Source organism: Mauremys reevesii, linkage group 8 (assembly GCF_016161935.1).
Source record: "Mauremys reevesii isolate NIE-2019 linkage group 8, ASM1616193v1, whole genome shotgun sequence".
In the NCBI taxonomy this organism is placed as follows: domain Eukaryota; kingdom Metazoa; phylum Chordata; order Testudines; family Geoemydidae; genus Mauremys; species Mauremys reevesii.
Window position 1 is genome coordinate 11008896 of NC_052630.1, and position 25078 is coordinate 11033973.

The 25078-nt window shown below is 42.1% G+C and overlaps 1 protein-coding gene and 1 long non-coding RNA gene across 6 annotated transcripts in view; one reads left to right on the forward strand and one right to left on the reverse strand.

Annotated features, from left to right (window-relative positions):
• SLC25A48 (solute carrier family 25 member 48) overlaps positions 1-22438 on the reverse strand; it is a 32554-nt gene extending 10116 nt beyond the window's left edge. For 3 of the 5 annotated variants that reach the window (XM_039483924.1, XM_039483925.1, XM_039483922.1), the window contains exons 1-4: positions 22157-22438; positions 19479-19522; positions 11523-11594; positions 8264-8516 (exon numbers count right to left, since the gene is read on the reverse strand). In XM_039483924.1, the coding sequence (XP_039339858.1) occupies positions 8264-8516; positions 11523-11594; positions 19479-19522; positions 22157-22202 (415 nt within the window). In that variant the 5' untranslated portion in view covers positions 22203-22438. The remainder of the gene's footprint in view (positions 1-8263; positions 8517-11522; positions 11595-19478; positions 19523-22156) is intronic. The other 2 variants (XM_039483926.1, XM_039483927.1) reach the window with 2 other exon arrangements.
• The window catches only part of LOC120369987, a 129172-nt gene that overhangs the window by 51934 nt on the left and 52160 nt on the right, over positions 1-25078 (forward strand). The gene's annotated exons all lie outside the window — the stretch shown is intronic.

Sequence of the window (25078 nt, forward strand, 5' to 3'; positions counted from 1 at the left end):
TGAGTGAAATGTGAAAACCACCAGTGGGTAAAATTTTCAAAGGTGCCTAAGTGACTTAGGAACCTAAGTCCTGTGTTCAAAAGAGACTTAGATATTCAGGGCCAGATTTCAAATGTATTTAGACACCTAAAGATGCAGACAGGCATCTAGTAGGATTTTTAAAAATGCCTAAGAAAATTAGGTAACTAGGTACCATTGACTTCAACCCCACTCAGCACCTACTGACATCTTTAAGTACCTAAATCTGGCTGTGCACCATAGGCAGTTTTGACACCGAAGTGACTTTGGCACTTTTGAAAATGTTACCCAATTTTTTAAATTAAAGCAAGTATGTAACATCTTGTAGTTTATATAGTATTGCTAATTAAATACCAAAAGCCCCCTTAATATTTTAACAACAGGATAGTTATTAAAGAAGCTGACAAAAGCCAGGAAATCCCAAGATGCAGAGTGCTTTGCCCTCGTTTTTGTGTGTGTTTTTTATTAAGTATTTTTTCCCTCAAATCAGAAATCTGTTCTGTATTGGAGATCAGCAATATAAATCTCATTGAATCTCTACCCAAAGAAATGGGCTCATTATTATGCTGGCCTACGCTAACTTGTGCTTGCCTGTGGATGTTGTGCCTTGGGTGTCATTTCCACCTTGTAGAAAATGTATTCACTTTAAGATTTATTGCTACAGCTACCTGGGCAACTATTTTTCAAATATATTTTTAATGTCACCATTCATTCCACTTGTATACAATGAACAGAGATTGTCAGGAGACCAGATCTCTCTTATGTGCAAACCTTTTGTGGATAAACACTAGAAATCAATCCTATAGGCAGTGATATAAAGTTATATATGCATCTATCATCTATCAGGTACATATATGTCAAATATTGGTATTCTATCAGAATGTTTATCATTCCCCCTAAGGTCTTACAGTATCTCTCTTTGGTATGTATATGTATTTCAGTGAGATTCAGTAGAACCTCAGAGTTAGGAACACCTTGGGAATGAGGTTGTTCCTAACTCTGAACAAAATGTTATGGCTGCTCTTTCAAAAGTTTACAACGGAACGTTGACTTACTACTGCTTTGAAACTTTACAATGTGGAGAAAAATTCTGCTTAATTTAAATGAAGCAAGCACAGAAACAGTTTACTTACCTTGTCAAATCTTTTTTTTTTAAACTTTCCCTTAATTTTTTTAGTAGTTTACATTTACCACAGTACTGCACTGTGCTTTTTATTTTTATTTTTTTGGTCTCTGCTGCTGCCTGTTTCCATTCAACCAGTTACAAATGAAGAGTGTACTTGACTAGTCAGTTTATAACTCTGGTGTTCATAACTCTGAGGTTCTACTGTATAGATACAGATACTCTCTCTCTCTCTCTCTGTCGCACATCCTAATGAAATATATATACCTATCAAAGAGAGACTGAAAAACTTATATTAAAAGGAGTACTAGCAGCTAAAGATAAGAATTTTAGTAGGACACTAATATTTAGCCTTTGAGTTCAGAACTCACTACTTATAATCAAAATCATTGTCAGCCATGACAGCTTTCCAGGAGCTCAAGCGACACTTTTATTTTCTGTCTCAGCTATCAGCATTAATGATGATTCCAAATAGCTCTTCATTACAATAAGTATTAGGCCAAATTCTGATCTCTGATACACCGGTGTAATTGAGCAACAGAGTCATGGATGTTATTGTAGTTACTCCAGTCTCCAGATATACACTGGGATCAGAGAGATCAGACTTTGGACATTCTATAGGAGAGATTAGCTGAATCAGTCTTCTAGTACATCTGAACCTGAATGTTTGTTTGCAAAGAAAAGTTGTGTCCATGTAATTAGTCATGAGACAATACATTGCTGGTTGTGGACTTTTTTTCAAGTATTCCGATAGGCTCAGCAAGAAGGCAAAACTATTGCCTATTCTTCACATGTCTATTTGGGACCTTTTTCTTTGCATTTTATACAGTATGTCAGGCGTGGTCTGTCTCTCAGCCCATAACCAGTGGTCTCTGGTCTGGAGTAAAATTCAACAAGTTGAAAGAGAGAAAGAGCACAAAGGAGTGAATTAAAAGCTAATATTTTGGGTGCTGTTCCTGTAAGAGCCGAAGGTTCTAGAAAATCAGTTACAATTTTTAGAGTGCCATGTTACTGCTGATTAACCCAGCCACACTAGGGAACTACCCAGAAGAAGCCCACCTTCTAAAGAAAATCATTTGTTAGTGTTGACTCAGACAATCAGGCAGTTGACTTAAGTGACACAGCTGAACTCCTGCCTCCAGTTAAAAACAGACAATACAAGACAGAAAAGACCTGTGGTCTCACCCAGCCCACCTCCTGCTCATCAGCAGTATGCCATAAAGCACGTTTTCTATTAGTATTTTGTCCAGGCTAGTATTAAATGCCCCAAATGAATGCCCTTTAACCATCTGTTGAAGTGATGGCAGCACTATGTTCCAGAAAAAGTGATTTAAGTCTCATGCCACCATTGTATGGGAGACAATTCCACCACCTAGTGCATCTTCTCAGGATGCTTTGCCTGATACCAGCTCAACTTTTCCCCTTCTGAATTTCATCTCATGAAGACTAGGAATGGTCTCAAGTGCCGTGCTATACATCACCCAGTGTTTATAGAGTATCAAATCCCTACTTATCCCTAAAAATCACCCTGCGACGCCCAGAAAGTAATGCAATGAAGCTATACTGATTTACACCAGCAGGGGAGCTGGCTCAAGAGTCTAGGTGCAATTGTTCCAGATCCAGAGGGAGGAGGGCTCCTTTTGGCTGAAACTTGGACTTTCAGAGTCTGAATTCAGTGCTAACCAAATTTAACTTCAGGAAGCTGCTTACAGAGAGTTCTGGTCTTAGAATTAAAACAATGTTTCAGTGATTCCATATACCCAAAGGCATAAAGCCATTTTGACCAACAGTTACCTTCATACGAGAACCTGAAGCCTGAAATCAGATTCCTGATGTAAATTCAAACTTGCCCTTTAGAACACCTAGTTCACTGTGATAGCTCATTGGTCATTTGCCTGAGCTGCGTGCCTAAGCAAACATATCCCAATACTATACAGTTCCATCACATCTTTGAGAGATGACTAACCTAATCTGTAAAACATCCGTGGGCCTGAAACCCAAAATTTCCACATTGTTGACCTTACCAGGGAAAACATCAGGCTGCGTTTCTAAGCTTTCCATGCCTCAACAATATAGTTAATATCACCTAGGCTACTCATGGGCATTTGCCATTATACTGTCATTTATAGCAAAACATAATACAATTAATATAATCCATGACCATGGCTTTGATGTCAGTTAATAGATAGACTGTAAATATTTTAAGTACCACAGATAGCCAGAGTCACTGCTGGACTCATGAAAATAATATTCAGTTTTCAACAGCACCTCACTCTTTTCTCCTTTTTGTTTTTAATCATCATTTGTATTTTGGTAATGCCGAGACACCCCGGTCATGGAACAGGACCCCATTGTGCCATGTACTGTACAAATACAGAACAACAAACAGTTCCTGACCCATACAGGTTATTTTTGGTGCTCAAAAAGTTGCAGGACTTACAGTAACTGAACCCTGTATCTTTGAGGTTTACCCTGCTGACAAAATGCCACCTCCCTAACACAGCAACCTCCTGGACACGGCAATAGGTTTCCTTTTATATATAACGCTTGTGTCAGATGCCAAGTACCCACGTGATATCTTGCCCTAGTTATTCCCAGGTTAAAGGGCATGGCATTTTCTCTACTCCTCAATCACAGTCTCCTCTCTGGCCTACTGCTCTGTGATTTGCTAGAGCAGGGGTAGTTACAGAAAAACACCATTTTTTTTTAAACCTAACTCATCCGTCTGGAACTCTCATACCCCTCCCCACAGCCCTTAGTCATTGACTTTGAAACCTTTATTTACTTGGACTGGGAAAAACAAGAAAAGAAAAAAACAAGAAAAAAAAGGAACAAACTGTTTCTGTGTTTTTTATATATTTCTCGCCGCCTCTGGTCTCCCTCCTCCTCCTCTGTCACTCACACAATTTGGGGTCAAGGTGCAGGGCTCTCTTTTTGTGTGTTCAGACCATGCTCATTTTTATGAGAAACAGTTGACTCTTCCCTAACCAGGAGCATCTTTTAAACCTCTTTAGCCCCAGTTAAACATGTATCCTCTTAGGAAACACTTAGCTCCTTTATCTGGGGACACACAGTACAGCAAATGTTTTGCTCCTGGGTGCCTGCTCTATACACTGCTGGAACACACTCAAAACTATGATCTAACAAAAACCACAGTTCTGCTCCCCTTCCAACACTAGCTACCCTCTAAATATGGAAGTAAGTCTTCAAAGAGACCTAATCACTGCTTCTCTCTGTGTGTCAACAACCCTTATATTTAAGCTCCCCAAGTTTCTATCACAGTTTTGCCTGCTCTCCCCAGCATAAATAGAAACAATTCAAGAAAATAACCCTAGAAAATAACCCAGTGTCCTTTGTATTTGTCTTCCCAAATCTCAGCAATCCTGTATTTGCAAAGCCTCACATGCCAACTGAACCATCCTGGAAACAGACAGAATCTGGTCCAAGATTTTTAGAAATGAGTCAAGTTGTCGTGGCTTTTATACCCAGTTTTCTGTTTTTCATCATTTCTGATATCTTTGTAATTTCACAGCAATGACAGATCTCAGCACCTCTGTGCTCGAAGGTATTAACTGTATTAGACACATGGTCTCACCATTCCTAAAACATGCCTTCCCTCTCTGTGATGCATAAGAGTTTGGAATATAAACAGTAATGTAAAAATAATATAATGAAAGAGTCAAACAACACCCATACAATGGGATTTGCACAGTCATTGGCACTATGTTTCCTAGGGACCCAAGGCCAAATTAATCGAGCTATTACAATTCCTACAGTGAGAATGGAACACCAACAGTAGCAATTGTATTATCCTGGTCTAGAACAATGAATTATGAGAAGTAGGAAAAAGTTAAATAATTCAGAATTTTGGCAGTACTGAAGTCAATGGAAAGCCTCCAATGGACTTCAGATCAGGCCCTTAAGCAGTGTATTTCTATAGCGATTTTATTTCTCATAAAAAAATCATCAGGACATTCCCCTTTAACCTAAAAAAATCTTGCAACTGCCTGCAGTGATGGAAAGCTTCTGACTGTTGAAGGAATGAAAAGAGGTGGGAATCATGTTTATGAATCATGTATAACCAGAAATGCTCAGGCCTTTGGCAGGTTGCACATGGCAGCTTTTCAGGACCAGACGCATCATTATCACCGCTTTTGGTTTTGAGAACCAAAAAAGTTTCTATATATAAAGAGCTGAGGGGAGGGACTGGGACTTTGTCCTATATTGGGGAGGAATGCCAGGCAAAAATAGGCCAGGTGGCTGTATTCCACTGATGGGCAAGTGGGAGAATTTGCTTTTTCCCTCAGATAGAGAAGTCTGTTTACAGATAAGCTCAGCGTCAATATTTCATGATGATCAGCTGGCACAAGGTTTTGCTTCTGAAAACTTTGTGTAATGTTATATTTTGTAGAATGCCTTGGGACTGAATAGTCCGGGGTGGCCAACCTAAGCCTGAGAAGGAGCCAGAATTTACCAATGTACATTGAAAAAGAGCCACAGTAATACATCAGCAGCCCCCCTCACATCAGCTCCCCCACACTGCTCCTAGCGCCTACCACGCACGGACAGCCCCGCCAATCAGCACCTTCCCCCTCCCTCTCCGCAACTCCCGATCAGCTGTTTCGTGGTGTGCAGGAAGCTGCGGGGGAGGAGAAGCCAGGGCACGACAGGCTCAGAGGAGGGGCTGGGAAAGGGTGGAGTGCGAGCAGAGCCTGTGGCAGAGCCAGGGGTTGAGCAGTGAGCACCTCCTGGCACATTGGAAAGTTGATGCCTGTAGCTCCAGCCCCGGAGTTGGTGCCTGTACAAGGAGCCTCATATTAACTTCTGGAGAGCCGCATGTGGCTCCGGAGGGACAGGTTGGCCACCCCTGGAATAGTCTATGGGCAGAGGGATCAAATAGGTCCAAGGTTTCAAAACGTGTCCTGCTTTGAAATAAAAAAAGGTGAAGCCAAAGGAGCGGAAATAGTGCTAGAATTACTAACAGCTGCAATATGAAGAAGAAAAGAATCTAGGTTCATCAGTCCCTTAGGGCAGCGAGCAAAATTTAGTCTCGCCACCTCCCTCACAGGAAAAACGGCATCACTGATATTCTGGGCAAGCGGCAGGATTCAGCAAATACAAGTTCATTTGGTTTTGATTCCCCATTGGGCTTCTGTAAGAGACGTTCTCTGACATGCACAGAAAAGTGGAGCATCATTAAATTCAGCGGTGGTTAAAAATATTCCACTGGATAACCGCCATACCCACTTTGAAAAAAAACATATGTTAAACCGAGGGACTGCAAAAATCTTGTTGTAGCTGAGTTGGTCCCAGGATATGAGAGAGACAAGGTGGGTGAGGTAATATCTGTTCTCTCTCTCCCCAACAGAAGTTGGTCTAATCAAAGATAATTCCTCACCCTCCTTGTTTCTCATAGATCTTGTTGGTGTTTGTGAGGGATTGTACTTAACTTCTGCAGGAATCTGACTCAAGAAAACAGCTCCTGACTGATTTGATTGGAAGTGTGTTGTACTTGTTTTAAAATGCTCAGTGGCAGGACAATAGCATCATTTGCCGCAGATGAAGGACTGCGCCTCAGAACATCCCCCCACTGCAGGGTGGGTGTAATACCCATTGGGGCCAACAGACAGGAAATTCAGGCCTCTAGCATTGAACTGAGGTGTCAAACCCTAAACCATGCATATATTTTGTCTCCAGAAAAGCTGCTTTTCTACAGTCCCAGGCAGGAGTAAGCTTTCCTGAGAGAGGTGGAGTGGTGAAAGTGGACAAAGAACAAACTAAATTTGTTAAAAATGCAGTTAGTTCCTGTCCAAAGTTTTAATGTAAAGGGGGCTTCTGTGCCAATAATTCACTAGGACTTTATTTTTAACAGTCAGATGCAATGCCTCCCAATTTCATATCTTTGTCTCCTTTGCAGACTGTGTGTGTCATCTTTATGAGTGTTCACCTTTGGGCCGACTCTACTCCTTTTGACATCAATTTATCAGTGACTTCAATGGGAGCAGAGTTAGGCCAACAAGGAGCACTTCCAAAAATCCCATCTTGAACTGCATTAAATGTGAACTAAATAACTGAGTGGGTGGCATGCTCTGAAGATACTTTGTATTGACCTAGCACACAGCACTGACCTAGTGACAGAACTGAATTAGAGAATTCTTTTACCCTGAGTGTTCTGTTTTCCTGTAGCCTAGTTCTAAATAATGTGCTTGAAAATGGAGAGTTTTTTTAATCCACTCGATAAGCATAGTTGCTCTTTTTAACATTAATGGGAGTTATATGAACACAAAATGTTTGCATATTCTCTTGCTTTCTGTCCCTAGAACTCCTACGGACATTAGAGGCAGTTTTTGCCTATGGAACAAAGGATGAAAAAGCCCATAAACTAGACTCCATCTTGCAGTCTCAGTTGCATTATACAATGCGTTCTTGTGTAGCAAATCTATAGGGAAAAATATAATAATTCTGAACAATGTGGATCTTAATGATAAATGGTAGGAGGATACTACCAGCATGAGCCAAGTACTGTAGTCCATCATCAGTGCTTATTCAGGCAAAATTGCAATTGAAACTTGAGTAAAGACTGCTACATAAGATTGTCACTTGCTCCACAAACAAACATAAAATCAGACTTCAGTATTACTGAAAACAAAGGTTACCCTGTGTCTTGGGTGACTGTGCCTTTAGTGCACTATCTAATCTGTGGGTGATCACCTCTCTTTCAAGGCCTGGCTGGTGCAACAGCTGCAAATTAAAATCTTTCTGGATTTGTTGCGGTTCATGAGAATCTTATGGCATACAATTTAATTTAGGGACCATGGACCTGATTCCCTGTTGCCTTGCATCTGGCATAGTCATTTATGCTGGTGCAACGTAGTTGTAGAACACATCCCTTGCTGTAAGGGCCTGATCCAGAGACCACTGAAGTCAATGGGAGTCTTTTCAATGGTTCCAGTGGCCTTTTGATCAGGCTCTGGGGGATTGGAGAATTCTAATTGATAGTGCATTTGCATAAGTGTCAAGAAGCACAATGGATGCAAGACGGTGGAGAATCCAGCCTTGAATCACAGCTTCAATTAATCTGAATAAGTAGAAAAGACTGAAAAACAACCCTTGCCTTCTTACCTTTAATAAATGGCTGTGTCTGCATCTGTAGTCTTATCTTTATCAGGTCCACAGGACCACCAATTCCTACTGAGACAACCCCTGCTACCATGCTGGCAACAATCAAGTCCGAGAGTGCCGGGGCATGGTTAGAGTCTCCATAGCGCTGCTGGCTAATAAACCTTTGAGTATTGCTGAAGACACCAAATGTCACCGAGCTGTAGACAGCAATGCTGGCCAATGGGAAAGACATTCCTTTAAAGAATCCGACAACCTAACAGTGAAATAAAGCAAGAGTTAAGGGAGATGTATCAATTTGATTATTTTTCCTAGTTGGTCACACTTCACAGTAAACCTCAGAATTCCATAGTCTCTGTGTGACACATGACCAGAAATGATTAAGCATCCTGCAGGCTAAATAACCCAAATTCAACCCTTAAAAACATATGGGGAGATAATATTTGTGTTTTTGTGTATTTACATATATATTGGTAGAGGTCAACAATATAATCAAACAGTCCCTGTCTATGCTGTATTCTGTTAATTCAGAGATTAAAAGGACATCTTAACATTTAAATGAACTGTAAACATAGGATATCGCTGTATTCATCTCTCTTTGAAATGTATAGCAAATTGTCTGCGAATGGTGGAAAAACAGGCAATTGCTTTATGTGGATCTGTGTAAATAATTACCGGTGACTACTCAGGAAATGAGTGTCTAGTGTTTGCCGAGGGACTCTGAGCTGTCATAAGAGGGCCTGAAACTGAATAAAAAATGGCTTGGGTCCTGATCCTGTCATCTCAGATCTGCTTGAGGCTTCATGCAGATGAAGCCTAAGCCACAAGGACTGAAATCCCAGTGCTGACTGGACCACCCTGAATACAAACATTGACTATAACCTATGAACTATTTCTGAAAGAATTCTTTGCATCTAGAAAGCTCAACATCTCTGCTGTGAATCTGAAGCTCAAGATTGTACTCATGTCTGTATGTATACTGATCTTTTAACCTATACTCCCCTTCTTTTCTTTTTAAATAAATTTTAGCTTAGTTAATAAGAATTGGCTGTAAGCATGTACTTGAGTAACATCTTGAATATTCATTAACCTGGAAGGTAATGCGTCTGCTCCTTTGGGATTGGTAGAACCTTTTTTATATGATGAATAAGATTTTCAGTCATCTTCATCATTTTTGACTTGGGTGTCTGGGTGTAGGCCTGAGGCTGGGTTACTTTAAGGGAATTGTGTTGTTGACTTCTGAGTAACCAGTGAAGTATATTAGAAGCTGATTTGTGCTGGCTTGGTAAATCTAAGTATTGGAATACCCACCAGCTTTGGGGATTGCTTCCCCCATTCTTTGCAGTTCATCCTAATTGAGTGACCTCAGCTGGCTCCCCTGGGATTCTGGTCACACCCTGCTATACTTGACTTTGCATATCTCCACTTCTATTCAGTTCCCCAGGAATTATAAGTCTGCTTTTGTACAGTGTGGGAAATTGATCACTGAATACTTCTCTTGTTTTCTTTGATCCTTTCATAGAGCTAATTGGATGTGAAATGTAATGCCCTAAGTAAGTTCTCAACAATTCTTTAACTAATGTCATGTCAGGCTAGCTAGCTAAAACCCAAGGTGGATGCCAGACCAAAAATGCAAAAACTGAATAGCAGATGTTTGGGAGCAGAGCAGTTACACATTGTAGTTGAAACAATACACGTAGAAAATGGAAGCAAGTTTAGGACACTGACAATTTACTTTCAGTACTTTTCATAGATTATGCAGCATAAGGGAATATTCTTAACACAGCAAAACTGGAGACATAGGAAAGTACTATAACTATTTAGGGCCAAATTCTTTCCTGGCATCACTCCATTGGAGTCAATGGACTGACACCAGCAGAGAATTGTGCCTGTAAAACTTCAAGGAAGAGGCACCGCAGCTTGCAAAATGGTGAACAGGGGAAGCTGAACCATGCACGCAAGAAAAGAGAGTCATGAATAATGATATGTTACCTATGCTGTACATAGAAAGCAGATGGTGGTACACTGTTAGTTCAGCATTATTAACCTTTCATTAGGTTGCCCCCTCCCCCCTCATGCATTTATTATCATAAATTATACAGGTGGAAAACTTGCCCATATCCTGCCATACTATTCAGTCCTCACTAAAGCGAAACTCCCATTGAAGTGGATTGGACAGCACACTGAAGGTACCGCAGTGTAACGTCCAAGGTAACCTTATTTCTAATAATCATTTGGCTTAATGTTTAATGGGAGTTTTGCCTGAGTAAGGAAGGTAGCTTCAGACCATCAGTGACATAAAACCTAAATCTGTGTCATGCTTATGAGCCAGTTTCTGTACTGATTTACACCCAGGCCATTCCTTTCACTTCCGTGTTGTCACATGGGGACTAAGTCAACACACAGAACTTGGCCCCAAATTATCTTCAGCGGGCCTGGCTGGCTGTTCTAACAATGCAGAATCTGAACAAGAGGGCGCCACACCGTAGGGCTTGTCTACAGGGCGCAGTACGACACACCAGGGTGGCATGAATTCTAATGCACACCAATATGTTGCATACTCACTGGCCCACGCAGACTTGACTGGCACAAGCTAAAAGTTCCCTATTGTGCATTAAACCTAGTATTGTTTGAAACGTGCACTAGGGAACTTTTAGTGCACGTCAGACGGGTCTGCATGGGCCAGTGAGTGTGCAACATGTTGGTGCGTATTAGAATTCACGCCTCCCAAGTGCGCATTAGCTCCCCATGTAGACAAGAGTTCGGCTTAGGAACAACTTTGGGTTTCTCAGTAAGAGTAACAAGAAAGGCGCTTAGTTTGCTCCCAGTGAAGTCCAGGGACGCTCTGTGAGTGAGGTCAGTAGGAGCAGGATTGGGCATAAAGTCACAGTCCACTTCTGCACTTCCAAAGTTTAGGCTCTAGGTCGGACCTGTGTCAGAAAAGGTCGTTTGCCCTTCCGCTCACAAGCAGGTTTATTCTGGGAAAAACAGTGTTCCAGAAATAAAAAGGAAATTAAAAGTCATACACGCCTGTGTCCTGCCCACTCAAAGGGGCCCAAAATCCTTAAGGAACTTCCTTGAGGAGGAGGAGTCTCTCTCATAGGTCAGGGTTAGCTGGGGCAGAGGAGAAGGACAGATGCTTGCAATTCTTCACATAAGGGCTTTGAATGCTATTGCACTGAATGCATGCTGTTTTGTAATCACTTATAATATCTTTTTCATTTTCTGTTCTGGCATGTTATAGACAAACCAAGGTACTTACACTTTCATTTCTGTACACGGTAAGGATACAATTAAGTGTATTTCCATATCCTTGTCCGGCTTGTAAACGAGTCTGCAAAAATGTATTGATGAAATGTAATTGAACCAATGCGTTTTCAGTTCAGTGGAAGCTCGTGCTATGCAAACAATGCACATTTTGATTTGAGAGTAAATTAAGGCTTTGCTCCTAGGACAAATGGGACAGTAAAGTAAAATAAACATGCAGCAGCCCAGTTTGCACTGTGCCAGTGGCAGATCCAAACAGAACCTCAGACATTCGGGGCTCTTTGCTTCATCCAGAATCCATGATTGTCCCACTGGTTTGAAATACAGAAAGGCAAGACCTCCCAACTCTGCACAGAATCATCAGTACGTGTTATGCAGAATAATCTCATTTGCAAACGAGACTATTAGCTACCCAGGAATGCAGTGGATTCTCTGTTACTTGAAGTCTTTAAATCAACATCAGATAGATTTCTGAAAGATTACAGTATGTCAGCCAGAAGTTATAGCTTTTATGCAGGAATCACTGGCTAAAATTCTATGGTCTGTGTTATTCAGAATGACTGATGAGACCATAATCGTCCCTTCTGGCCTTACATTCTATTAATCTAATGTCAGTGGAAGCTTGACTATGATTTTAAGCCTTTTTTTATTAGACTTCAGGGAGTGTAGCAGGTAGTTCATTCATTTACCACGTGTTCTCCGTTAAGTTAGTTGATATGCTGGAAAGAAACCTGGAATAGCGGGAAAATTTACCCTCTCTCCCAAAGCCCAAGTAAATGGCAGGAGAATTCAGACTCTCAACATGTGTTAGGTCATTGTTCCATGGCTTCTACATCAGCATATGTGTTTGAATCAGTGCCTCAAACCTTAAACCCCCTCCACCAGGGATTCTGGCCACTAGATCATAGATCCAATGGCCTTGCCCCATCTGCAACCTAACTCATTGCTGGTGGAGCTGGTGCAGAGCCCAGCTGCACTTTATGCAGGGTGTGCAGGGTACCTCACCCACCTGCTCTTTAGCTGCCCATCCCTGCAGATCAGACCTGCAGCAGTTCTGTTGTGGAGGGTGCCATCCATGGCCCTGACAATGCTAGGTGAATTTCATGCTAACTGTCTAAATATTAAATGGAGCCAAGGCAATAATTCCAAGCCTCAGAAATATCTAACCTCTAATGAAAAAAAGGTGTTTTATATATTGCTTCAAATGAAGAGGATTTGTTTCTGGAAAGAGATATTTATATGTTTTCTAAAAGGATCAACAGCAGTAATAAAACCCAGCACATGAACAATACAGGGTTTGTCATGGTTAAACAGATATTTCACCTCTCACATATATAGCTCATCCATCAAGCTGCTTCCATGTTTTTAATAGAAAAAAGTCATTGTAATCAACTAACAAATTTTCTTAGCTTGCGGGTTTATTTTAGGGGAAATTCAGTCCCTGTTTTTTATCCTAATATCAAGATCACTACCCCTTTTCCCCTTCCGTAAGTGGCTGCACAGCATGATGGCCTAAATGACCTTGTAGTGTTTGCATCCCTCCCTTAAATCTACAAAGACATTTCCCCCCTTGTCATGACTCCTCTGCACAGGATGCCCTTTCTCTAGCTATCTGCATCACCCTATCTTGCCCCCAGCATATAGTCACAGTGCAATAATCTTTAGCATGGACACGTCAGTAGGCGGTTTGGTAGGATCTCTCTGAATAACAGAACCAGGACAGTTTCCAAACTGTATTTCAGAAAAGAACAGCCAGCTACATATAACTGGCTTTAGTGAAGTTACACGATTATACTCCAGTGAAAGATCTGGCCCAATTGTTATTTACAACATATAGAAAATTGGAATGTGTGACACTGGCAAGTTCTTCATTTGGAAAGAGGTTTGAAAAACAAGAAACAAAAGCTTACATGAAACATAAGGAATTTTGCGACTGGCCTCAGTAGGATCAGGATTTAACCATCACTAATGCTCTCTGGCCTCTCTGTTGCAAACAGTGATTTCCCTCATCCCAGCCTTCGATTCCCATTATTTGATTATGTTTTTTCCATATACAGGAACCCCAGATTTGGCAAAACTCCTTTTCCGCTTTTGTAGACTATTATCCATCTTCCACCAATCCAAACCCTCCATCCTCGTTACCTACTGCTTCATCTCCCCACTCCCTCTTATCATCATCATATATGGCATCTCACTAATGGCTGAGAAAGCAACGCATGCCGTTTTCTCCAGATCAGGATAAAAGTTGCTTCTGAAATACGTATACACAACCATATCCCTACTCAATGTCTACAGCTTTCCAGTTGCTCCAAAATCAGAATAGCTGGCAGCAGCAACCTCTCTCTCCAAGAATTAATGGGACGTTTCATATTACACCCAATTGCTTTAGCAAGCAGAAGTCCCCAGGTATTTTACTCTGGCTATATCAATATCTATCTGTGCTATATATTTCAGATAAATATTGAGAACTCACTGAAGGACATGCTACAGACTAACCATGGAAAGGAGTTTTCACATTGAAAGCAATGAATGAGCTACTCCAGGAATCATTACTGGGATCCAAGCCTCAGAGCTGTGAAAGACTAAACCAAGCCTTTGTAGGTTTATCTAGAATACTGAGGGGAGTGCCATTGCCATATGCTGTTGTCTTGATGTATGGGACATGATGCACATAACTCCTCATGTAATAAAATGAGTCCATGGAGGAATGATCCATACTTTTTTTTTTAAGTGCAATCAAAGAGAAATAGTTTCACCAGCTTTTTTAAACACTTGCAATTCTATAGGCAGGTGGCAGCTGTCATTCATATACGGCATATATTAGGTCTTGATTTCAAAAAGTCAGACACAAAATTGCAACTGCAATTATGTGTGTATAGTGGCATACCTGATTCGTGCATCCAGTTACCATTATGACATGAGTAACTCAGATATTTGCATGCATGAATGGCATGATATGAGCCTGAATGGATATTTGCAAGGGTAAGCCTTGCACTTGCAATCATGGTTACTGTTTACTGTGACTTTGAATTCTTTTCTGTACTGATTTGCGTCCTTAACTTGGGTTTTCTCCATTGCCTCTCCTCGGGTTTGTTTTCTTTTCTTTTACACACTAACCAGGTTCCTAAAGGTTAAAGTTAATGCATTTTGGAGTAACAAAGGATAATAGGGTGACCAGATCACAATCCTAAAAGATCGGGACACATTGGAGTGCTGCCAGCCCCACCCACAGTCCATCCCTGCTTCTCCCAGACTCCCAGGTGCAGACCCCCACTCTGCCCCAGGTCCCGCTCGGCCCTCTTTCCCCAACGTGCCCTTCCTCATCCCCCTGCCCCCTGCTGGCTTGCTGCCTCCCTCCTCAGTCCCCCACCCACTGCTCACTCGCCTCTTCCCCCCCCGCCCGCCCACCCACCCACTGCTCGCTCACCTCTTCACCCCCCCCGGCCCGCCACTCACCCCTATGGCGCCAACTTCCCCTCTGCCAGGTGGGTGCTTGCTCACTCCCCGCCTCTTCCCACCCAAGCATCCACCCTCGCTCCGCCCCCATTCCACCCCCTTCCCCAAAGTCCCCGCCCCTGCCCTGCCTCTTCTCCACCTCCTCCACTGAGCATGCCACATCCCTGCTTCTCCCTCCTCCCTCCTGGAAAGCGCTAAGTGCCGCCAAACAGCTATTAGGTGGCGGGAAGCTCTGGGAGGGGGTGGAGGACTGGGGACATGGCGCACTGGGGAGAGAGGGGGAGAAGGAGACGAGGAGGGTGGAGCTTGGCTGCAATTTTTCCTCGTGGGTGCTCCAACCCTGGAGCACCCACAGAGTCAGCGCCTTCCTCCCGCTCACCTCCTTACCTGAATATTGGGACAAATGGCATCCTAATTGTACATTGATCGGGACGCAGGACAAAGGGTTAAATATCGGGATAGTCCCCATTTTATCAGGACATCTGGTCACCCTAAAGGATAATCTAGTGTCAGCCATGCCACTCCTCATCACAGGGAGTATTCTTTAACTAAACTGTCCTCTGTGTACTAACCGTGAGGGTTGAATTCTCTGCTGATGTAATTCTATTGAAGTCAGTGGATTTACACTAGTGGAGAATATGGTCCTGAATTTATTACACTAGTTTTCTTTGGAACTTATTCCTCCATATTACATTTTAATTTACGGCACAACAAGGATTTCAGACTTGAGTAGCCTTGCTACCCTACCAACCAACGATACCTTTTAGATTTCTGTATTCCAGGTTTAGAGTAATGTATCTACTATCCCGGAGCCTTAAAATTCCACCTCCTGTTCCATACAGAAACTCATTGTCATTCAATAGCAGTCACTCTGCCGTGCAGGAAATCTGCAGGAGAGGTAGTGTTTGAAACCTCCTGCAGTGTAACGAGATTTGCTTCTGGAAATAAGGAGGGATGAAAGTATTCAGCAAAGTATCTTGTTACACTGAGGCTGCTCTGACTTACCCCAAGATCTGGGAGCACATAGCTGGTGTAAAGATCCCATTGTCCCATACCACTCTAACACCTGCACTTGAGTGCAGGTCAGCCAGTCTTGAGGATCAGGGCCATCATCACTGTATGCTTAAAATGCAGAAGTGATTTTATACACGCTAAAGGTTCGTCATGGTGCAGGAATGCAAAGAATCATATTTTCACCTGGAGAACTCAGACCTGCATGGCCAGTGTGTGAAACTGGCTCGTGATATATAAGAGAGAAGAATGTAAACTACTGTCTGTGAATAAACAAATTCATGAATTAAAGCACTCCTCAAAAGCTGGAAGTTAGGGTAACTGCAATGGCATGTGAATACAACATTCAATGAGCTTCTCTCCCCGGGAGTGAGCCGTGAAAGCATTGCAGGCATAGCCGTTAAAGCTTATTCTGAGTTGAAACGGACTCCAGTTCAAAATGACACTGATGTCATGCCCTTGAAGAAGCTGGATAAGCGTGTTCTACTGCTACGATGCATATAGTGGCTTATTAGAAATGAAAGCCACCTAAAAATGACAAAAGTAACAGTCACTAAAAATAAGCAGAGGCAAGGAAAAGCAACCAGTGGCCTAACAGAGATAACACAAGTGAAAGGGAATGTCCCAGCAAATGACTAGGGAAGGCTCTCTCTTTAACAGAGTCTTAGAATGATCCTTTCTTTGGGTTCTAGTTTGGAACCCTGACTTTGGACAACCATAAGGAGATAGCTTATGCAAGCTGCTCCTGTCAACATGGAGAAAGATGTGAAGCCATTGGTTAGAATAAACAAAGTGAACAGACCAAAAGGGGATAATTGCAAATTTGAAGGTGCATGTGGAGTCCTCCCCTGACATGAGCATAGGAGCAGCTTTCTAGTTTATTCTCTGGTTTCATTAGTGAAATTGCTTTTGTCTTGGAGAAGACCCAGAATCTCGACTCACATGCAAAAGCTGAGAACAGCAACAGCGCCTAAATACTAGTCAAGAAGGTTCTGGCGTATAAAGGGTAAAATGAAAGATGTGGAGTGAAAGGTGAATGAAGCTAAGACCATTTATAGACATGACCTCATAATACAAGGGAAAAAGCTTGCCTGGATTTTAGGGGATGGGGAAGGGAAAGGAACTACTGAATCAAGTATTTGGTTTGTTTGTTGAGAATTGCCATGCTGGTAACTTAATGTACATGAAATAACGCACGTATTTACTCATGTTTTTCATCTCCCAGAAAGAGGAAACCTTCATTCCTTATTCCACTGGACACTATGTTCATAGGTAAACACTGTTCAGATGCTCACGTCGTAGTTCAATATTGGTTAGATTCCTTCCCCCTCTAATTTGGAAAAGTAACAAAACTGCCTACTTGGTATTCCAAAACGACATCCAGAACCAAATGTAACAGAGGTGTCAACTTGACAGTTGTCTTTATAAGCACTGAAAAATGCATTGCTTGTTACTTGGCAGTTCCTGAACAAACATAACTCAAACACTCCTAACAACATACATTGTCAACTTCTATCACCCACACACTGTGATGACAACAAAGCCATATATTGCCAAACTTAAAGAAAGACACTTCTCTGGAATGTAAATAAACAGTATTTCCAGGGGAATTCATAGACAACATGTCCAATACACAATTCCTGCTTTACATACTCGGCTCTGAACATTGGCTTCCCAATGTCATTAGTTAGTGCACTGGCACTGCTTCTGCAGTCAGTGACACATTTCAGTAGTCAGCACCATGCTTCCCTGAAGAAACCCAAGTACCTCAAGCTACAATGATTCTCAGTCTGATGGTATCTAACTTCTTAATAAACACAAGATCAGCTATCCTGGAGCAAGAGCACAAGGACTATAAACTGAGATTCTCAAAGCCCTATTCCTGTTCATTTTCATTGCAATTTGGCAACCAAATCTCTTAGCTGGCTTTGAAAATAGCAGGAAAGTATAACAAAATGTGCCATCATGTAGCCACATGTTGCACAGCTCCCTGCACAGGTTTGCAGGGGCTGGAAAGATGATGGAAGAAGCCCTCCTACCCCTCACCCCCCCCCCGCTTCCCCTCACCCCCCTCCCGCCATGCCCATACATAGGGGCTAGATTCTTATTACACAGCACTGTGATTGATCCAGGGTACTAGTGATATCAGCATTAGCTTCCCTGCAAAAGAGAAAACCTGGCTCAAATTCCCATAGCAGCATGCGTGAGTGGGAAAATCTGCTTCAACCTGTAGAAAGGGTATTGCATAGGCCACTTTGGTCTACACTTCCCTCAGCGTTCTCAGAGCCACTGTTCTTTCCCAACAAGATATGTAATCCTCTCTCAGCCAATGGTGCATCTCAGTGACTACTCTGCAGCTCATTGGGCTGTAGCAGTGACTATGGTCCTCCCTGAGTGCCTGATCCATGCAGTTCATTTTGGATTTTTGACACAACCCTCCCCTGCCCATCCACAACTCCTCCATGCAGTTGTGGAGATAGCCACCATGGAACATTTGATGAAAGTGCTTCAGAATCTTTGTGGCCTGACATCCCCGCTGCAGAGCCATGATATTTCTACTGGCTACTGGGCCTTGCACTCGGATACAAGTATAATGACCTCCATTGGGGGTCATCAGCGGGGTTGGAATCCTGGCCTAAAGAACAGGCTTCTTCCACTTGAGTTGAAGGAGTAAATTCACTAGCTAGCAGCAGTAGCATATGACTATCCCCTGTAGGCCAGCCACAGAGAGGGATGTATAACACACTTTGTCAGTGGAGCAGGAGAGGGAGTGGTATGTTCTTCTAAAGCTTCAATGACTAGAATGAAATACTAACATGCCCCAATAGTTGTGTGTTCAAGTCAACCGACTTTATCTGTGATAACGACTATGCTGCCTTGTCTGCACTGCAGCATAAGAACCTGTTAACAAACATCTTCTAACACCACACCTGTAAATCCATCTAGAAAAAAACAACCTGATTTCCCTTGTAGGAAAAAGGATGATAGGAATGGCTATTGAATAACTGCAGCTCCTAGCAGCAGGATAGCTATATTTGTACTTTGTCCTTACAGTATTGCCAACTTTAGGAAAACCTTTAAAAAAATACCTCTTCAGCAAAGACAAATACAGTTTGCCTTTTGCCCTTTGTAAACTCAACCATTGCATTGGTTGATAAAGTATGTGCTGACCTTTTCAGTCTGTGGAACATTGTATAATGGGCAGTTTTCACTTTCAGTTTTGATCCCATCCAGAGAATTTATCTGATAATCACATTTTCATATCTTTCTTTTGAAAGGTCTTTCAACCATTTCTCTGTGTTAAAATCAGACGTGAGAAAAAGAAAAAACACAAAGAGAAATATCACTAAATGTGGGTGTATTTTTCTCAGGGGTTAAATTTATCCCTGGGCAGGAAGCTAGTGTGTGGGTTGTTTGCTGCCCCCCTGTAAAGGGATGAATCTCAAATTCTGTGTAAGTGAAAGTGCGGCTTAAAATATTTTACCTTTACTGTGTCCAGAGGATGCCCCACAATTACACTTGCAGCTCCTGGGGATTAAAATAAGGTCATTAGACAAAACACAATTGGGTGAGTCAACTAAAAGGAGAGACTTTTGTAACATTTACCCAATGAAACCCAAGTCCGTGCCCTGTTGCATATGTGCTCCCCTCAGCGAATCAGAGCACTCGCCATCATTCTGCTCATTACCTAGTTGGTGAAAATTCACTCATCAGTAGAACCATGCAAATTGAGGGTATGTCTTGAAGCAATGATGTCAGTTGCAGAGCAGATGCACAGGGAGAATTGGCATTCCCTTTGCGAGATGGAGCTAATCTCTGCACCTGATCCACGAAACCAACCCAGAGAGGTGGTGAGACCACTTGACATGAAAGGCACAGTGCATGATTTACAGAGGATACTGCAGACCACGGGCTGGAATAGCATATGTGGAGGGGCTGTGTAGCTGTCCCATGCACTGTCTGCAACATGGAGGACAGATTTTTATACTCAACCTCTGCACTGTTCCCCATTCAAAACCTATTTTCTCTTAACCAGGTTTTGTGCACGTGTGTTTGAGGCTGCATGTGAAAATCTCTGTCATTCAATGGTGTCAGCTGACCGGGACAAGGGCGGTCTAGCTTAGTGATCAGAGTGGGCATCAGGCTAGAGCAGATGTCAGGAACCAACAATTAGGGTCAGAACTGGAGTCAGTAGTTGGAAGGTGGAGCCAAGAGTCAAGCTGAAGGTCAAGCACTAGATGCTGGAGCTGAGGGGCGAGTCAGTAGTCAGGAGACAGAGCCATGGATCAAACCAGAGGGCAGGGACTGGAGACCAGCACCGAGGATCAAGCCGTAGTCAGAAACCAGAGGCATGGGTCAAACCGGACGCTAGGAATTGGATAGCCAGAGTCAGTAGTCAGAAGCCAAAGCCATGGGTCAAGCTGAGGGTCAGGAACTGGAGCAAGCAGGGTAGCAGACAGTCTAAAGGGGGTCCAGATCGGGGGCAGGACAAGTCAGGCTGGATGGAAGGCAGGAGTAGCAAGAACAAGGTAACCCAGCCGCAGGCACAGTGGTGGCCATGAGCACTGAGCAGCCAACCAGCTGCTGCTGGCGTAAGAGCGGGCTTGCTAGCTCCAGCAGCCAATCAGTTAGCATGGCCAGTGGTGGCTGGCCAATCAGGCAGCCTGCTGCAGGCCAGCTGTACTGATGAGGCTGCCTGGAGACTAGCTCTGCTGCAAGCCCTGGCTCCTGACAAATGGCTTCATAGTTAATTGACAGCTCTGTTGATAATTGGAATATTACCACGTTACTCAGTGGGAAGTCAGCCGAGGCCCTGCAATGCCCATGAGAAACATTTCCATTATGGCCCATCAAAGGGAGAACAACAAGAAGAGGGAGGAGAGATGCAAAGTGGGGGTAGAGAATAAGAATCATTTAAAAACTGCTCCAGAAGCTTAGCTCAGGATCACATGCATTCATGTACTTGATTTATGTGAGTATTTAGTACAACCGTGCATGACAATTGCACATGCAACTGGCAAATTTTATCCCTAACTGGCTATTTGCTCACCCAGTTTTCCTGCCCCATTTATGCGTGCTTTTGCAGTAATAGACACGGGCAAATTAGCCAAACTACATCACGACCGACACTCCAGTCTCCTCAGGTTTTGGAAATCAAGCCTCACCCTTTCTCCTGGTAATTTGGCAAGGATTCCAGTTTTTCCTGAATAAATGAGGACACTGACCTGCACTATTTAGTGGTCTCACACCCTTGTAAGGTGCCAATACAAAAGTCTCATGTGCTCTGTGTGGACATTAAAAATCCACGACAGTAGCACTTTTTGTAACAGTAGCCACCTGCTCTTAGCCAAAATTTCCTTCTCTAACCTGTTGTGTTGTTCACCTGCCAGCTGTCTTCCAACCCAGTGAGAGCTGCATTGTAGTGGTGCACTTTGAGATCTTTCTAGATAAAAGGAGCTCTCCAGAGTGCAAGATACATCGGCAGGACCTTCTTCCTACACTTTCTAATTGAGATGGCACCTATTTTACAGAAGGCCAGAATCAATTCTTTCAGAAAACTGCCTGATTAATAGTTCTAGTCTGCTAGTGACAGTTGTCCTGATAATAATCTTATAGCCTTATCAGGACTATCCACTCAGAACCAGATCTGAGCCTTTCATAAAAGGGTGTGGATTAATGGAGCCATCTAATTGGCTGGTGAGGATTCCCAGCTGTTTAAATATGAAGCTGTATGCACAGTGATCTGAACTCAATAGGCAAACCCTAGAATGCCTTTATAAAACCAGAATCTTATGTGTTGGGTTACAATATCATTTTACATATTTCTCAGCTAGAGACGTTCAGCCTTGCAGGTCATGCACTTACCTCAGGAATGTGTAATGTAAAGATGACACCATAATTTCACATCCCACATCTCGTTGCATATTGGTAATATTAGAACAGACAGATAAAACTGTGCAATGTTCTATTACTGCCTAATTGAAACTATCCTCTCTGTACAAATGTGACAAATGACACATACAAACACAAACATGAATAAATGCAGACAACTTGATAAATGCATCCATCAATAGACTTCATTTTTAAAAATGGACATACACTTACCTATTTTTATATAACTCTGTTGTTACTGTCCCAAAATATCCCACCAGTGTTACTTACCTCCTATCCAACCAGCTACAAAATCTTCTAATTGAAGACTGCCCATGTTTTAAAACTGCTGGACAACTCCTATTCAAATAGTTTCTTGCAAGTTTGCAATTCACATTCAATTTCTTCAGCATATGCTGTTGAGGGCTGCTTGAATGTGTCTCTTTGACTCCGTTATGTAGAAAAGTGACTCCAACACCACCGGGTGTCCCAATGGGATTGTAGTAAGAGTGTGTGTCTTTCACATGTTTCAGCAGTATTAAAACTGCAACAACTCTGACTCTAACCTCTCACATAGCCTGTCTCAAAGTGCCTCCAAAGCCCACTGTGACATCATTCCCCCAAACCTTAAAGGCACAGTACAACTAGAGCATAGGAATTTCCCCACCGTTTTTTTTTCTTTTAGAGACAAATGGGGAAGGTTACTAACTAAGTACAAATCATACATTTATTTCAGGTGAAATTACTTTGTGTTCTAATTGTACCTTTTGAAAGAAGCATCTGTAAAAGGGATTTTATGTTACTGGCAATAATGATAGTTGATGATAATTGCATTTGAAAAGGTGGGTTTTTTCCAAAGATGTAATATTTTAAAAACATGAATTAATATGAAAATCCAGGTATGACATGGAGTTAGGGCCATAGTATGAACCACTTACTTATGTCGGTGGGCAGATACTCACACATGTCACAATATAGTAACAACAACAACACTTAGTTCTTATATAGTGTTTTAGTCAGCAGATCTCAAAGAAAAGTCAGTATCACTCTTCCCATTTTACAGATGGGGAAACTGAGGCCCAGAGATCTGCCCAGGTCACCTGCTGGGAACAGAACTTAAGTCTTCTCAGTCTCAACCCTCTGTGCTATCCACTAGGCAACACTGCCTCTCGTATGATACCTAGCAGCATATGCTATCGCAATATGAGTAAAGGGTTCATACTGTGGTCCTTGAATGCTAGGAAAGTGACTGTGGTCCAAAATGCCAACTGATGTAAATAAAAGTAGCTCTACTGAGTTCAACACAGCTATCCTGAGAATCTGGCTCTTTAAGTACAGACTAAGAGACATAGTATATCTATCCCGAGGGAAATTGTACCTCTAGGGACTAATCTTGCTAACTTTTACTCGTATGAATGGACCTTACCCACACAAGTTGTCCTGTTGACTTTGATATTTCACACATGAAGCCAGTGGGACTGTTCACACTTTAGGATTTGTCTACATAGGGACATCCAGGAAAATTAATTAGTTAAACTTCATTATATCTCTCTGTGGACAGTTAGTCAGAATTAAAGTGGCCTTAATTCTCAATGACAATGTTCACACAGGTGTTTAATGTCATTTAACTAATCCACTTCAAATTCACACCTTTAGTTCATTTGGATTAATTTTCCTGGCTGTCCCTTAGAGACCAGCCCTTAATGCCCTTGCACAAGGAATATCGATGTGAGTAAGGGTTTGTAGGATAGGGCCCCTACTTAAACCTAAACTAGTTGGTCTTGAGGAACAGGGAAAATGGAACTTACTCTTATTCAGTCAACTAATAGCCAGGAAACTTGACTTCAGTATATTAAAAACCAGGAACTACTGGATTAGGATTTAGGTGCAATAGGTCTGATTAAAACAGTTGAATCTATAAACTCCAAAGTTAAAAAATTAGGCAAGTGTTTAGCAAGTTTAGGCAAGTGTTTTTCTCAACTCTGAACAAGTGAGATCTAAAGAGATGACAAAAATGACAAGAACAAAGTGACCCTTCATGTATCGCTATTAAGTCTGTGGGATGCTGTCTCAAGAAAGCACACCATGAGCCAGCCAGAAGGTCTAGCTAGTGGGTGTGCCATGCCCTTGGCGGGGAGGGGGAAGAAAGTGAGAAAAAAGGGAATTTCCCAAAGGATTATCCCTCCCCCACCATCAAAAGTGTTCTACACAATGAGATACTTTACACCATAACGGGCTAAATTTCCACTGGGACTAGGGCTGACTGGAAATTTTATCAAAACTCTTTTGACAGAAAATTCTTTTTTTGGAATAAATTAACTAAAACAGAATACCTGAAAACCAAAATAATGTGGCTTTCAGACAAAAAATTTCAATATTTAAATTTTTGCTGAATTTTTTTTCAACTTGCTCTAATAATAAATAAAATAATAATAATAATAATAAATAAATGGATGCACATGGACTCTGTGTGTATTATTTTCATGAAGACCATTGAAAAATCTGGCCAAATGGGATAACTATTAAGAAGGATGGATGGATGTGAATTAGCCATGTCTTCTGTTTAACTTAATGAAGTCACACAGTTAAATTTCCCCACCACATTTTGAATATTAAGTGTGAAATAGTTGGTGTTACTGTAAAATAGAATTGCAACCAGCTGTTATTCAGACTTTCCTGTAAAGAACTTGGATATAGTTCAGAAAGAGTTGGGAAGCTAGAACTGAAATGGCAGATGAGCTCAATTTCTGGAAATGTATCTCCGAACACATTGGGTGCCAATCTATTTGCAGTGGGCTGGGCAGTTGCCAGCACTTGGAATAACAATGAATTAGATACTTCCCATTACTATTTCAAACCAGCCGGGAAAAGGGCTGAGCTACCTGACAAGGAGCTAATTAGATAGCCACTTTACAAGTCTTTATATCAGCAAAAAGTTAGGAGGGGATTCACTGGGAAGAGTAATGGGAACTTGGAAGAGCCTTCATTTATATGACTAGAAGATTTGTAGGATTTTGTGGAATGTGAAGAAGTCTCCTTCCAGCCCTGGAAAGATCCATATATTTTCTATGGAGGTCATCTCTGCACGGTATGTGCCCAAACAGACTGGATACTTCAGTCCTGGCCCATGCTTTAATCATGATGGAGGCACATCAGCAAGTGCAACATGGGTTCCCAGGCTTACAGTACAGGTTAAACATTGATTGGGCAAGT